The 15,878-nt window shown below is 54.0% G+C and overlaps 1 protein-coding gene across 8 annotated transcripts; it reads right to left on the reverse strand.

The window, feature by feature from the left end:
* Positions 1-478: 478 nt before the first annotated feature.
* On the reverse strand, positions 479-15,604 carry Iffo1 (intermediate filament family orphan 1). 8 transcript variants are annotated; one of them, XM_038320390.2, is made up of 10 exons: positions 14,800-15,604; positions 11,146-11,206; positions 10,937-11,032; positions 9,771-9,911; positions 9,494-9,499; positions 8,517-8,677; positions 8,186-8,306; positions 7,835-7,930; positions 3,349-3,479; positions 479-1,478 (listed from the first exon to the last, which is right to left on the reverse strand). In XM_038320390.2, exons 1-10 carry the CDS (start codon positions 15,576-15,578, stop codon positions 1,373-1,375), a joined length of 1,698 nt encoding a protein of 565 aa, XP_038176318.1. In that variant the 5' UTR covers positions 15,579-15,604; the 3' UTR covers positions 479-1,372. The 8 variants fall into 8 exon arrangements, with proteins under 8 accessions (XP_038176318.1, XP_038176317.1, XP_038176316.1 ...); XM_038320389.2 differs by having other exon boundaries at positions 7,835-7,933; XM_038320388.2 differs by having other exon boundaries at positions 9,494-9,502.
* Between the last annotated feature and the right edge of the window lie 274 nt (positions 15,605-15,878).

Consider the following 15,878-nt stretch of genomic DNA (forward strand, 5'->3'; position numbering starts at 1 on the left):
CTCTTTTTGGTGTTCTAAATACAGGGTCGGGGGAGGGAGGCAATGTTGGGCAAGTTTCATCTTATTTGTGCATATGGCTCTGTCACTTGTCACATAGGGTGCTGCAGAGTCTAGAGCTACTGGCTAGCCACATGCCAGCCCAGGTTGCCCTTAGGTGTCTGGCAGTCAGGGGTGGGGTTTGACAATGGGACCATAGGGTAAGGTCTTTAAAGACTCAGGTTGGGCTGAGTCTTAGGGCTGTGTGTGCCTTTTATCAGCAAAGGTCAGTTGTACCTGGCATTAGATTAGGTGAAATTGGAAGGGTGCCCAATACAGTAAGAATGTATCAGTCTGGGAGCCTGACACAGCTGAGCTGGATATGTGTAAGAGTCTCATGACGGTCCCCTGGTGGACACTTGGGATGCTTTGGTTTTGAGACAGTGAGTGGCTTGTATCCAGCACACCTCGTTCCCTTTAATGAAGATCTCAACATCAGGCCTCTGGGACAGTAGTGGCCCATACCTTTAATCCCAACAATCCCAGCACTGGAGTGGCTGAGGCAAGAGGATCTGAGTTTAAGGGCATCCTGTGCTGTTAGCAGAAACCTTGTTTCAAAAAATCAAAGTGCTTAAAACAGCAACACGAAGTGCTCAATAAATATCCTTCATTAATTAAAGATTCCACTTAAATGTCCATTCGCACGGCCTCTCCTAAGACATCCTGACTGTCCCCTGCTTTCCAAGGTCAAGAACATCTTAACCTGTTGGTTTTGTGAGACCCTCCCTCAGCTGATCCCTGGAGAAAGGGCCCTGAGCACAAGCCACACCTGCGTGCAGGCCAGGCGGGGCTTCACCTTTGCCTCTGAGCAGAGTCTGCCTTCCAGACCCCCCCTCTCAGCTCAGGCACGAGTTCACTTCCCAAAGGAGAAGCTACACGGCCACATTCCAAGGCCAGGTGCCCTGCCTCCCTCTGAGGCCTCACTAGTAAAGCCTCCTCCAGATGTACAGGATGCATGAACCCTCAGCAGCTCCCAGATGAACCTGTTTCACAAAAGTACCTGGGCCAGTTAGCACCAGTACCAAAGTCTAAGATACCCCAGGAGAACAGGCAGGTCCCAGAATTGCATTCCTTACAAAATGGGGAAGGAAGGGAGGATCACAAGTGGTCTGGCAGCATTTCAAAGATGGAGAAGTAGCAAATAGCCACAAGTGAAGAAGGTAGAGTGTCCTGACTGATGAGTGTCCAGGAAGGGTGGGGCCAAGCCTAGCTCCAGATACCCCGGGAACCCTGGGGAGGAGACAGCTCAGGGCCAGGCTTCGTGCAGCGGCACAAGACAGTCCTCTGCACACGCCCACCCCTGCCTCATGAGCTCCGGGGAGCCAGGCACTGGCCCCTATCTCATGGAGCTATCAGATGAGACATCGCGATCGGAGTCCTCAGTTTCGCTTGGCGGTGGCGGCGGGTCGCTAACCGGGACCGCAGTGAAAGCAGGAGACTTTCTAGAAAAAAACAGCAGATGTCACCTTGGGGCAGGCAGAAAAAACACCAGATGTCACCTTGGAGCAAGCAGGAAGCCTAAGGAGGCTTGCACGCTCTCTGGCTCATGGCCTTATCTTTTGGGAGGCAGCAGCTGGATGCCAGGCAGGGTAGTGGTGTGAGAAGACTCGACCCTATTCACCTTGATGGGGAACAGCTCCTCTCTTAGAGGCTCTGAGATCAGAAAAGTCTCAGGTCACAGCATGGAGCCCACACGTACTGACACTAGTGGCCAGCCTCTTGCCCAGCTCTAATGGGGGTGGGGGACAGATGTCTCACTGTGTTGTCAAGGCTGAACCCAAACTCCTGGGTGCAAGCAATCCTTTTGTCTCCAAAGTAGCTGGGATGACAAGCAAAGGCCACTAAGCCCAGTAAGCACACACACTGTGCTCAGCTTAGTGTAATTTGGGGGAGTGGGCTGGGGTTTTTGATTTCTTTGAGACAGGGTCTCAGTATGCATCCCTTGCTGGCCTGGAACACTATATAGAGGGGAGACTGGCCTAGTATTTGTGGCAATCCGCCTGCCTGGGACACCTATGCACTGCCACACCCGACTGACTGTGGTTCTGTAGGGTAGGCCTTATTGTTATTGTTGCTTTTTGTTTCCTTTCCTTTGAGACAAGGTTTTGCTACTGTGGTCCAGAACAGCCTCGTGACAATCTTTCTGCCTCAACCTCCCAAGACTGGGACTGCAGATGCAGGCCACCATGTCTGAGTTACAGATTTATTTTTCTTTTCTTTTTATTGAGCTCTACATTTTTCTCTGCTCCCCTCCCTGCCTCTCCCCTCTCCCCTTCAACCCTACCCCCGAAGGTCCCCATGCTCCCAATTTACTCAGGAGATCTTGTCTTTTTCTACTTCCCATGTAGATTAGATCTATGTAAGAAGTCTCTCTTAGTGTCCTCATTGTTGTCTAAGTTCTCTGGGATTGTGGTTTGTAGGCTGGTTTTTCTTTGCTTTATGTTTAAAAACCACCTATGAGTGAGTACATGTGATAATTGATGGGAGAGATTTATTTTTTATAGAATTTATTTTTATTTTGTGTTTACTGGTGTTGACCTACATGAATGTCTGTGTGAAGATGTCAGAAGTCCTGCCTGGAACTGGAGTTACTGACAGCTGTGAGCGTCATGTGGATGTTGGGAATTGAACCCAAGTCCTCTGAAAGAGGAGTCAGTGCTCTTAACCAATGACCCCTCTTCAGCTTCCGTATTTTTTTAAGATCTCTCTCTCTCTCTCTCTCTCTCTCTCTCTCTCTCTCTCTCTCTCTCTCTCTCTCTCTGTGTGTGTGTGTGTGTGTGTGTGTGTGTGCATGCACAAGGCCCCAGACAGGCTACATAAGTACTCTACCACTGAGCTATATCCCCCAAACCCAACCCAAATTTCTCTCTCTTTCTCTCTCTCTCTCTCTCTCTCTCTCTCTCTCTCTCTCTCTCTCTCTCTCTCTCTCTCTCTCTCTCTCTCTCTCTCTCTCTCTCTCTGTGTGTGTGTGTGTGTGTATGTGTGTGCATGCACAAGGCCCCAGACAGGCTATATAAGTACTCTACCACTGAGCTATATCCTCCAAACCCAAATTTACTCATACATAAGGTCAAGTACACAAATCATGATTTTGGCTTTGGATAAAAACCTGCCTCTGTATCTCTTCCTTCCTAGCCAGGTTTTGACTCTCAGACACTCAGAGTTGGGGCACTGGTAGACTTCATCTGACCACCAGAGCAGGGAGAGGAAGCTATCAATCCGGGCCGCGCCTACAGCCCACAGGTCATCAGGGCCCTATTCCACCCTTGTTTCCAGGGTGGGTGGGGGTGGGGCATCAGGGCAGCTCCTTACCGGTCCCCTGACTGTGTGATGAGCCGGCGACAGGTCTCCATCTGCACATCCAGGCCCCGCTTCATGCTGCACATTTCCATATACTCATGCAGGTGGCGGTTCATGTCATTTTTGGCTGTGGCCAGCTCCAGCTGCAGTAAAGTAGGGCAGGGCAGGATGAGGAGGTTAGGGAGCCCAGGGCAGACGGGATTAGAACACCAGCTGGGACCCCGGATGGGGCAGTCACAGCGAAAGAGACCACACAGGTGGCAGCAAGCACCAAATACACCACAAGTGCCTGTCTTCCCACCTGGGGGGGCGGGGCACCTGCTGGCAATCTGACTCCAGACTCTCACTCTGGCTACGTGAAGGCACGAAGGCACGAGGGACGGTGCCCCACACTCACCCCTTTCCTGGGAATCTCTACTCTCTCTCCCACTCCCAGAGTCAGTTAGATGCCTCAGTTCTTTTTAAGGGAGCAATAAAAACATAGCACAGTGAGCACATCCATACATAACTCCCACACTTGGCAGCCAAGGCAGGAGGATCTTGATTTCAAGGGCAGTTTCATGTAAACCTAAGACCTAAATAGTAAAACCTGGTCTCAAAAAGGGGAAAGAAGCTGAACATGGTGGAGCACGCCTTTAAGCCCAGCACTAGGGAGGCAGAGGCAGGCAGATCTCTGTGAGTTTGAGGCCAGCCTAGTCTACAGAGCTAGTTCCAGAACAGCCTTAGCTGTTACACAGAGAAACCCTGTCTCAAAAAACCAAAACAAACAAACAAACAAACTAAAACCAAAGAAAGAAAATACTGGGGGTGGAGGGGACAAGGGATAGGACTAGCCAGATGGCTCAGTGGATAAGGCACCTGCTGCGTATGCCTGGCAATCTGAATTTGATACCAGGGACCCATATGGTAGAAGGATAGAAGGAAGTCCATATTGCTCTCTGACCTCCACACATGCACCATGGCATGTGGACACAGACAAATAATAATAATAATAATAATAATAATAATAATAATAATTTAATTTTTAAAAAACATTTATAGGTGTGGAGAGGCTTGTGTGTAGCTCAGCTGGCAGTGTGCTTGCCTTGCACACAACAAAACCAAAGGTTTGGTCCCCAGCACATTAAACTGGACCTGGTGACATGTGTCTGCAATCTCAGCTAGGGAGGTGGAGGCAGGAGGATCAGAAGTTGAGGATCAGCCTGGTCTATAGCAAGTTTGAGGCCAGCTTGAACCACAGGAGAGGCTGTCTCGAAAACCAAAACAGTCAGGAGATGTACCCCTGGAGAGAAGTTGCCTCTGTTAGCGCTAATTCACTGTGGAGTAGCCCGAAGTCACTGCAGTGGAGCAAGGCTGGCTTGTGTTTAGAACATTCTATCCATTTCGTTTCTCACTCATAACCCACTCCCCCCCCCCCCTCAACAGGAGAGACATCCACACTGAGTGATTACAAGATCTATCTTGATTTCAGAAGTTTCGTGTGGAAGAAATGGGATACCTGCAGCAAGAAAAATCTCCCTCCCAGAGCTGCCTCAGCAGCCAATTTTGGAGGCAGAGGAAAAGTGGGCTGAGGCGGAAAAGAATCTAGGCCAGAGACAAATCTGCTGCCTCTCTTTGTTTTGTGTGCAAAGGCCAGGGGCCAGAATGGTAGGCCTGAACTACGGTGGGGTGATTTGCTTGGCTGCCTGGGAGCAAAAAGAAGGCAGAAGAGCGGCCGTGAGGCATGCAAATAAGGAGTGGGGAAGCCACCCGCAACAAATGTGAATGGGCCAGAGGGTGGGTGGGAATGGGCAGAAGGAAGGAAATAAGCCAGAGGAGCAGACACAGGGGCAGCCAGGACACCGACATTCTGGGTCATCTAGTGGACAGCTGGCTGGTGAGCCACGGTAGAGATGGCTTGAAAGGCGTGCTTGTTCCCGCAGGAGTCTGTGCTACCAGGGAGGAAAATACGATACTCCAGGTCAGAGGTCAGCTGCCATGTACACACGCGTGCACGCACGCACGTTCTCTCTCTCTCCCCTTCCCCAGGAAGACTGCAGGGGATAAGGCTAGAACCCATTCTTCTAGGCGACAGAGTGAAGCACAAATGGCCTCTCAACACCCAGGCAGCACTACCAACAACAGCCTCTGTGAGTCCACACATCACCCTAATTTAAACACTGAAGGGGAAGATGCACACTATAGAGGACCTGTTCAACAGGTCACCAGTACCCCCAATTCCAGACTCAGCATGGGAGATCAGAGCAGTGGAGGCAGATGGGAGAGATGGGAGGAGCCAGGGCCATGGAGAAAACTCCAACCTGTCATGAGTTTACCATCCAGTAACAGGGCTGCTCTTCCTCAGTAACAGGGATCAAGGGTCACAAAGATAAAGCTACCACAGATGCTCCAGGAGCAGCCCGGCCACGAGGCCACCAAGTGAGCTTTCCTCACCTTTCTCCCAGGAGACAACCGAAGTCCCACAACTTAGAAACAGCTTCAGAACTATGTTTCCTTCCCCTTCAGAATTTTTTTTTCTAAGACAAGGATTGTGTAGCCCAGGCTGGCCTCAAACTTGTTATGTAGCCGAGGATGACGCGCATGGACCTCTGGTCCTGCCCCTGCCTCCCAAGTGCTCAGACTACAGGATCGCACTACCACACCCGGTTCCACATGGTACTGGGATTAAACTCAGGGCTTCACATGGTTAGAGTCCCAGCCCAGGAGGCTCTTTTTTGTCTCACCAGCTCATGTTGACAACTAGGCATTTGTGGCCCAAGGGCAGCCCCAGTCACTGTGTTAAAACCCCTACCTGGCTGAAGGCCTGGAATCCCGAAAAGGTTGACATAAGTCAGGGAGGGAGGGCAGGGAAGGGGAGGGAGAGGGGCAGGCAGTAGGAGGAGTGTACAGGAGATGAGAGAAGGTCACAAGTCCCCACACAAACCTCAGCTCGGGGCAGAACACCGGCTGAGCCTCTGAAACTCAGAATTTCCCTGGGTTTGCTTAGGATAGTACGGCCATTTGACATGCGCTGGGACATGAGAACACAGGAAAGTAACTTCCAAAGTTCATTCTCAGAATGCACCCTACAGGCATGGGAATGCCCCAGAGGACCTCCACGGAGGCTGGACGCACAGTCTCCTGCCTCATTCATAGAGCAGAGTCCAAGCCACAGTCGTCACACAGCCCCACCCAAGGCTCCTCTGACAGGGATCTCCTCTCTACAAACCTGCTGCAGCAGGACAGTCGAACCCCTAGGACTCCCCAAGGCTCAAGACCAAAAGGAAGATTCCCCCAGGAGCTCAGGGCTGAGTAGGAGCTCCTCTGAGCGCTACAGTACTTAGGGTGCTCCCAGCAGTAAACAGTGCAGTGTGACAAGCCAACCTGCCAGATCCTGCCCTAGGCGCCACGCGTCTCACTCTATCTGATCGTCCTGATAACCCAGCCTGCAGGGAGACACATCTGTCTCCATCTGACAAATCAAGAGGCAGGCCCAAGCTCAGCATGGCAGCAAGCATCTGTAACTCCTGCACTCAGCAGGCTGAGGCAGGAGAATTGCCTCCAGTTTGACGCCAGCTTGGCAGCACAGAAAGACCCTGTATGGGAACCTAGAGGTGGCTCAGCAGCTAAGAGCAGTCCCTGCTCTTGCAGAGGACCTAAATTTGTTTTCCAGCACCCTTGTCAGACTTGGTCACCTGCGAACTGACCTCCAGGGGCATGCACACACACACACACACACACACACACACACACACACATACACGTTGCAAAGTTGAAATGTTGTCGCTCACACCCATAACCCTAGCAAATGGGGATTGGGGGCAGAAGGACCAGGAGTTCGAGACCAACCTAGACTACAAGACAATCACTTGTAAATAAATACATAAATACATAAATAATGAAACAGGTACTCAAAAAGAACAAGGGAGCCAGGAGTGGGGGTGCACACCTTTAATCCCAGACCCAGGAGGCAGAGGCAGGTGGATCACTAAGTTCGAGGTCAGCCTGGTCTGCAGAGGGAGTTCAAGGACAGCCAGAACAACAGAGAAACCCTATCACACACACACCCCAAAATTAAGAAAGAATAAGGGGCTGGTGAGTGATGGCTCAGCAGGTAAAGGCATAAGCCACCAAACCTGACAACCTAAATTTGATCCCTGAGACCCACATGGTAAAAGGAGAGAACTTACTTCCTCAAGATGTCTGTCCTCTGACCTCCACCCATACCCACTGCCAAACACATACATACATAAGTGTAAAGTAATCAGAAAAGAAGGAAGGAAGACAAAAGATCTGTTCCAAATGGTGATGGAGCCAAAACTTGAACCCACATCTATCTGCCTCTAGATCCTGAGGTCTCAAGGGTCCAGTAGGGCTACCACAACTGGGGGTTTGCACACCGCCTGTCAACAGTGTGTGGGGGGGTCCTGGTTGTGGAGTCTAGCAGGGAGGCCAGCAGCACACCTCCAGCCTGGCTTGTGAGCCCCGGGAATGGAGCCACCACTGCCGACACCCTTACCTCTATCTGGTCAATGGTCTCTTGATATTCCTTCTCCCGGGTTTTGAACAGGGATTCAGTATCTTTAATCACCTTCTCCAGGCTGTCCTCCTGCTGCTGCTGGAGAAAGAGAAGCGAGGGGCAGCCAGCCGGGGAGGGACAGGAGCGGGGCATTCCATGGGTCAAGGAGGGAAGAGAAAAAAGTCTGGTTAGAGGAAAAGAAGAGAGAGAAGGATGCAGAGGGGAATGGGGAGGAGCCAAGGGAAGATGAAAGCCACACTGGGGACATAGCATGAAGCGGGGAGGGAGACAATGTGGCAGGACACAGAGGCAGAAACTGAGGGGCCTAAGGCCAGAAGGGGAGGAGGTTACCTCTCCCTGGGCCTCTGTGGCTGCCATGGCATAGCCTGAGAAATCCTCCCAAAGCAGCAAGGTCTCCTCAGTCTCCTCCCAAGTCAGGCTGTCACAGTCGTCCTCAAAATCATACTCCCTCCTAGAGACAGGGAACCTGAGTGTCAAGGGCACTGGGGCCTCTGAGCGGGTGGGGACAGGGCACTAGGGGAGCTCCGGCCTCGGGGGACTGGGGACATCTGGTGAGGGAGAGCAGCTGGGATGGACCTGCCGGCTGGCTTCAGGGGCCTGGGGTACATGTGGTGAGGGCAGCTTCTGATGTGGGCAGCTGGGATGGCCCTGTGGGACTCACAGCTGGCTGAGCATGCGCTGCATCTCCTCGTTGATGCTGAGGGCTGTGCTCTCCTCCTCGTCCCCCTCAGGCTGGCGGGGGGGCCCATCACTCTCCAACAGGGAGGTGTCTTCCTCCACAGCGGCCTTGCGCTCCCGCTTCCGCCCCCCCATGGACGGGACCTTAATGGGAGACAAGTGTAGAGACTGCAGAGGCGAGGCCGGGTGCATGAGGAGAGGGTGGGCAGGGAGGCCGCAGGGCGGAGCAGGGCCAGCAGGAAGGGAGGGGCAGACAGAGAAGACACACAGTTACATGACAGGGACAGAAACAGGATAGTCACCGAGACATGGACAGACACACACAGACAGGGCAGGGCTGCGGACAAAGGAAGGAAGGAGAAACAGAACAGAGCAGTAAGCTAAGGAGAGAAATGGCTTATGGTGACTACATTGTGTTTAGTGGGGGCTGGAGAGATGGCTCAGCAGTTACGAGCACTGGATGCTCTTCCAGAGGACCCAGGTTCAATTCCCAGCAGCCACATGGCGGCTCAGAGCCCTCCATAACTCCAGTTCCAAGGGATCCACTGCCCTCTTCTGGCATCCTGGGGCACTAGGCACTCCCTTGGTGCACAGACATGGAGGGAAAACTCCCATACACATACAACAAGTCTTCAGAAAAAGAGAAGAGGTGTTTAATGGCTACAGAGGAATTGGGTTTTGTTTAGTTTTACAGTCTTTCTCATGAAAGGACTCCAGTGGAAACAGTCTGGGTTTCGAGGAAGATGCTTATGTTTACTACGGAGAACTTGAATCACATCCAGGTCCGAAAGGCCAATGAGTGAAGGAAAGGGAAGAAAAACCAACGAGGAGACTCAAAACGGGAGGAGCAGGGAAAGCAGAAAGAAGACATCTGGCTGAAGAGCCTAGTGGTTCAAAACTCAGGGTGGGGTGGCTTAGAGACGGGACCAGGACAGTAAGCTTGCGTGAGGTCACACTAACCAGCTTCTTCTATGGAGAAAGCAAGAGAAAAGATGAGAGGAACAGAGAGGAGAGAAGCAGACAGAGGAGGGGGGAGGGGGAGATGGCGTTAGAGACGGCTTCTGAAACCTCTCTCCTGAGGCTGTCCCTTGCCCCCCAACCTAGTCCCACCAAGGGTCCCAGGGGCCAAGATGTGTCCCAGCGGTGAAGGGTAGCAGGGCCTGAGATCCAGGCCAGCTATGACAGAGGCCTCTCTGCCTGCCCAGCCCCTGGGAGCCGTGGCCTTCAGGCCTCTCACCTGGAACATCTGGATCATATCCTCACAGTTACGCTGCTGAGCCAAGTCACACAGCTTGGCCGTGATGTCGATGCGGCGACAGATGTCCATGTCGACCTTCATGGCCTTTTCCTGGATCTTGGTGTCCAGCTCTGTCAGGTTCTGTACCAGGAACACAGGGAAGGAAGTGTGAGGAGATGCCCAGCACCCTCAGACGAGACAGATAAGACCTCAGCAAGATCTTCGTCCTTTGTGGCACACCACTGCCCCCTCCTCCACCAAGTCCCTGACCTGCTGGATCAATGTCCCTTTCCCCGGGGACCCATCCTACAAAGTGCATGTCCACAGGGCAGCTCATGATACTAGCCCCCAAGGCAGTACAGACATGGGAGGGCAAGGCCAAGGCTGGGATGAGTGGGGCCTCCCTTGAATTAACCACGGTTTTCTCTCCTACTGAAATGTAAGCTCCCACAGATGAAAGACACCACTGGGGTAAGAGTGACGGCCAGGTGGTGTGCACACCTTTAATCCCAGTACAGAGACAAGCAGAACTCTGTGAGTTCGAGGCCAGCCTGGTCTAAAGAGCGAGTTCCAGGACAGCCAGGGCTATTATATAGAGAAACCCTGTCTCGAACAAAACAAAACAAAAAAGAGTGGAGAAAGTACTGGCAGATGACACTCATCTGAGCACCAGCCAGGGCAACCCTGAACAGTCTTTCCTTCTGCTTTCCATTCCTCAGATGAGGCCAGAGAGGAGGTACAGGGGAGAAGGAGGCGGCCCAGGGCCACAGAGCTAGCAAGTGGCAGAACTTGTAAGGGAGCCTAGGCACCTGGCTCCAGAATTGTGCACCTTCTTTTGTTCTGTTTTGCTGCTGGCCTTGAACCCCTCATCCTTCTGACCGTTCTGTCTCCACCTCTCAAGTGCTAGGGTTACAGGTGTGAGCCACCAGAGAGTGCAGAGCTGTGCTCTCATTAACTGCTTAACAATCTCTTGTAGCGGCGAGGCCACCCACCCTGCCTGTGACAGGACAACAGCTTCTTTGTCTACTGGAAGAAGACAGTGGCAACGAGCAGAACCCTGAAAGGGTGGGAAAGTGAGGGGAGAAGGTGGCACACGGGACACCGACGGGCAGGGGCGGCAGGCCACCTGAGGGTCCCTGAGAGCCGAGAGGGAAGTCTGCACTCACGTTACTCATGAGGCCCTTGAAGACCACCAGCTCAGCTTTCAGCTGCTCCACTTTCATGGCCAGCTCCTCTTGGCAAGCATCGGCCTCTTGGGCCTCCTACAGCCAGGAGGAAAGGGGGGCATGATGTCAATGTGGGAAAGTATGGGAGGGGCAGGGCTCAGGCTCAGTGGTGCCTGGGGAAGCAGGGGCTGCAGGGTGGCCGCCCTCACCTCCTGGAGCTCGTTCACTCGCTCCTGCAGCTGGATCCGCACTGTGTACTCCTCTTCCCACCTGACAGACATAGGGAAGGGGGAGAGAACAGATCTGGAATCCCTCCTGCCACTCTAGACTCTAGTTCCTGTCCCCACCCGGCCCAGGCCCAGATCAGACCCCAGGTCTAGATCCCTGGATGGGAATTCGTGGAGACGAGAATACATGGGCTGCCAGCCAGTGGACAGCTGCAGCCGCTGGGTGGCTCCATACTTCCTGGCAAGGGCCAAGCTCACCAACTGTCTGGCCAGAACCTCCGGACCATGTACCAGGAACTATATTTAAGAACAACTGCCACCACTTGGGCCCTCTGCAGTACCCATCCCCACGTGGGCCCAGTTCCGCCAGCTGCCTGGCTGGACTCATCCCCCCTCCTCCTGCCCACACCAGTCTACCACGTCCCCCGCCTCAGCCCAGTCTCCCACCTTCAGTGGCACAGATCCGGTCTCCCGCTCCTGCCCGCACAGAACAGAGCTTGCTAGCCTGCTGCCCTGCCTCCTGGGTACCACTTAAACCTGGGAAAGCATCTGCAGGACACAGGCGGGATCAGGAGCTGCCCAGCAGTCTTGCGGGGGATAAAGTCTTTCCCCACCCAGCCCCTTAAAGTGAGCTACAAGAAGGTCACAGGGCTGGTGTGATGTCCCCCCAGCAGTGTGAAAGAAGTGGCCATCAGAAGCTAGGGGTGGCTAAGTAGTCACACCCAAGGGACAGGGAACCAGAGGGTACGAAGGCCCCCATAAACAGCATGGCATCTCTCAAGCCAGGGTTCAAACCAGAGAACAACAGGAGCTTGGAAGACACACTTGCCATGGGGCAGAGTCTGCAGGGCATACCCAGGGCTAAGTGCATGTTCCATCCTGTCATAGAGATGGAAGGTGGGGCCGGGTTTGGCTCTGTAGATTTAGAACCCGAGGTTGGCTGAGTCAGTGGCCGGGCTAAGCCTCGGAGCGTGAGCTCATCACTTCCGGCTGTTTTCCGCATAGAATCCTTCTGGCCTCAGAAAGGAGGGCAAGGGAGCTGAGGGAGAAGGCTCAGCATGAGAGGAGAGGGAAGGAAGCAGCGGAGGAGAGCCTCTGCAGTCTGTGGCCCTTCACTCCTCTCCCTGCCCCTCACCCTCTCAGCCACAGCCGCACTGCAGTGGCCCTAATAATAACTCCTCAGCAGCTGCCCCTCCCAGCTGGCGGGGAAGGGGGGAAGAGTTGGCCAGCCCAGCCACCACCCTGCCGCTGACCATGCAGCTCAGCTCTTGGCCTCCCTCAGCCTCTATCCCCTTCCCCACCAGCCCCCATCTGCTTCTGCTTTCTTTCGTCCTGGTGATGACAGACTGACAGCCTTATGCCATACACTTTCTTAGATGAGACCTTCATCTTTGCTGGGCCTCGGTTTCTTCATCTATAACATGCAGGTATGGGAAGGGGCCTCCTGTGTGCCCAGAGTCTGTGAGTCTCTGGAGGAAGCCCACCAGACTGACAAGAAGTTAAAACCCTGGCCAAGACACATCAGGGAGTGCCAGAAATCCTATATTTAATAATGAACTCAATAAATCCAAGTAAGACATGCGAACGTTAAGGCATGCTGATTAATGAGCTGGATCATACAGGAAAGATCTGAAAACGCCTCAGCTCGGCGCTCAGGAGGGTTCTACTTGCTCTTCACCCGGACACACAGACGCGTGTAGTCGGACGTCCACCTAACTCTCGCCTTTTCTTTCTTTCTTTATTTTTTTGCAAGGTTCCCATAACTTGGGTAGAATTTGGACAATTTCTGTACATCCTGCATTTACCAGAGGCCTCTCTTGCAAATAAACCCTATCTCTGCGTTAAAGAGAAAAAGTGAGGGTCTCCTCTTGTCTTGGAAAAACTGAACCCCAGGAAAAGGATGCACAGGCAAAGGAGCTAAAAACATAACTTTGGGGTGAGGCGTCCCATCTGCCCTGTCTAGAACTCGAGCTCCCCAAGCTGTCCAGGCTGAAGATGCGGAGCCCAGTGTTGCTATAAATGAGCCCCGAAGTTAGGCAGGGACTCGGGGTGGAAGGCTGTCCCATACCTCGCAAGTGTAGCCACGGGGCCTGCATGTCTAAGCTACTGCACAGCAGTGTGCTGCGGGGCGATGAGACAATCAGTCCCCAAGGGATAACTGCTGCCCTGAACAGCTGCACCAAGGACAAACACCCTCTGTGTTAAAGCTGCCCTGGAGAAGAGCAGCTGTTCCCAGGATTAGGGCAGACCCTAGAAATGCCAGTGTTCCATTCTGGGTTAAGCCCTACGGGGGCAGAGGCAGGCACAGCCTAGTTCAGGGTGGTGCTCAGATGCTGGGGCCACTAAAAGCCCAAAGATGGTTCTAACACGGCCAAGTCCAGGCACCAGCGAGAGGGCTGAGCTTCAGAGCCTGCTGCTGCACGGAACTGGGCGGATGCTCACAGGTTACCAAGCCCTGAAGGTCATCCCAGACCCAGTACTGTGTTCTCAGGGCCTCCAGATGGTCCCCCCACATAGCTGACCAGAGAGCAATCCCTGCCACCTTGGCCTGCACAGGCAGTCCAGGCTAACCCCAAAAGGGTCATACTAGATAAGAAACTGGATAAGCCTAGGGCTCTCTGGCTGCCATCTCCTCCCTCCTCAGCCACAGTCTGTTCAGTCTTCCAAGCACTCGTTCTGCCTGTGATCCCGTCCTATGGCCTGGTTACCAGCCACCCAGTGAATCCTCCTGGTATACAGTCAACATTCCAATGTGAGATCCCTTCCTCCTAACTCTTGTGCTAACCTGTTGGGGGTGGGGTTCCTCTTAGAAAGCCAAACTTTTATTCTCTGAATATACTGGGCTGGCCCTGAGACACTCTTATTACTGTAGGGTGTGCCCATGTTCCCAATTTTTTCTTATTCCATCACCCTGCTGGCTCTGTTCCCGATTCTTCTGCAAGGACCTCTCTACCAGCCCTATGACGAGAGCCATCCCTTCTCCTTGTCCTAGGATAGTCTGTGCCCCTTCCTTCTCTCTTTCCCTGTCTGTTTGACTGGTCCAAGCAATCAATGCCTTTAGGCTCTAGAGCCCCTGAATCTCTCATACGGAACCAAGGTGAGACCGGGGGTTTGCCTTACGGGAAAAATTCCTGGGCAGATGATCTCTTCTTCACTACTTTCCGGTTTCACTTAATCTACCTCCAAAATTAAAACTACATCCCTCGCCTCAAGTGTGGAGTTTATATTCTGAAACTGTCCCAAGGTCCGAGACTGGCCAGACAACAAGACCCACAGATGTGAAGCTCTCTCGGCTCCGTCTCCCTTTCAGACAACACAACACCCCACAGTTAGCAGAGTCATGCAAACACTGCAGCCTGCATGAGACAGGGAGACGGGCCAGAAGGAAGAAAAGTAGCAATTCCCAAGGTCCTTCTAGAATGCTTCTAGTCAGGAGTCTGACGGGAACTGTGTGGACTGCAGCCCCTGCATCCAATTCCTTCCAAGCTCCTCACTCTCACAGCAGGAACTTCACTCTTGTTGCCATGACTGTTGGGCCCCCAGTTCCCGGGTCTGGGACCCCCCCCCACAACTTTCTGCCCCTTCGTGTCGTGGCATGTCGTGAACCCTGTCCCTCCCTACTGTTCAGATCCCTACCTCCGCTTGTACTCGTCCCGCTCCCGCTTCACTTTGGCCAGCACGTTGTACAGTGCGCGTATCTCAGGGGTGATGGTGTCGATCTGAACGCCCACCCCGTCAGGGTGTACCCACGACAGGCCAGGCCCTTGTACCAGCGTGGGTTCCAGTCCCGGTCCAAGCCGGCGGGCGTGTGAGAAGGACCAGATGGTGCCGGGCATGAAACGGGTCGACGAGGAGAAGGAGGTGGAGGTAGAGGTGGAGGTGGAGGATGATGAGTGGCAGGCCGCAGAGGATGCGAGGGGTCCGGCTGGCGAGCGTGCGGGGGAGCCCAGCACCCGCGCTGACGGGGGGCATACAGCGGCGGGCCGGGAGCTCAGGGGCAGCCCCAGGGGCCGGATCGGGCTGATGAAGCCGGTCTGTACCGCCTGGTCGCGGCGGGCCAGGCCCCTCCTGCCCTGCTTACCCTCCTCCAGAGCCTGCTGCAGCTGCTTCTCCAGCAGCCGGTTCCGGCGCTCTAGCTCGTGCACCTTAGCTAGGAAGCAGCGAAATCGGAGGTTCAGGGTCTTGAGTACATTGATGTTGGAGCCTAGGTCGTTGCGGAGAGCCATGGCTGCAGGGGGGGCCGGACCAGGCCCGGGAGGCGAATAGGCAGCGGGACCCGCCGAGGCAAGCGGAGGCGGGGGCAGGTCCCCTCCCCCGGCAAGGTGGTCACCTCCCAGGGGGTCCCCCAGCGGCCCGGGCAAGCCCTGCTGCTCCTGCTGTAGGAGAAAGAGATTAGGACCGAATAACGGATTCATGGCTGCGCCTACTGCTGGGAGATGGAGACCAGTGCAGCAGAGGGAGAGGATAAGAGCCAATGAGGCGCCTGCGAGATACGAGCAGCCAATCAGACAGACCGGTAGGAGGGCAGAGGTTATGAGGGCGGGACCAGAGGAAGCCAATGAAAGGCCCTCACTAGAGGTTTAGCCCTGGACCTTTCCGGGTCTGAGTCCGGGCGGGCGTGGAGTCAACACTAGAAGGAAGCTGACTAGCACTTCCCTAGGGAGCTGGCCACAGCCTAAGATTTCAGCTCTGGTACCTAGTAGGCACCAGCAGCG

The sequence above is a fragment of the Arvicola amphibius genome, chromosome 2 (assembly GCF_903992535.2).
Source record: "Arvicola amphibius chromosome 2, mArvAmp1.2, whole genome shotgun sequence".
Lineage (NCBI taxonomy): Eukaryota > Metazoa > Chordata > Mammalia > Rodentia > Cricetidae > Arvicola > Arvicola amphibius.

Bases quoted from the DNA above. Each gene is read 5' to 3' on its own strand.
- Iffo1 (XM_038320395.2), bottom strand. From the start codon at position 15,578: ATGAATCCGTTATTCGGTCCTAATCTCTTTCTCCTACAGCAGGAGCAG. The intron at 8,307-8,516 runs GTGAGTCCCACA...CCCTGTCTCTAG, and splicing joins CAGCGCATGCTCAGCCAGCT to GAGGGAGTATGATTTTGAGG. The intron at 3,480-7,834 runs GTAAGGGTGTCG...ACTTTACTGCAG, and splicing joins AGACCATTGACCAGATAGAG to CTGGAGCTGGCCACAGCCAA.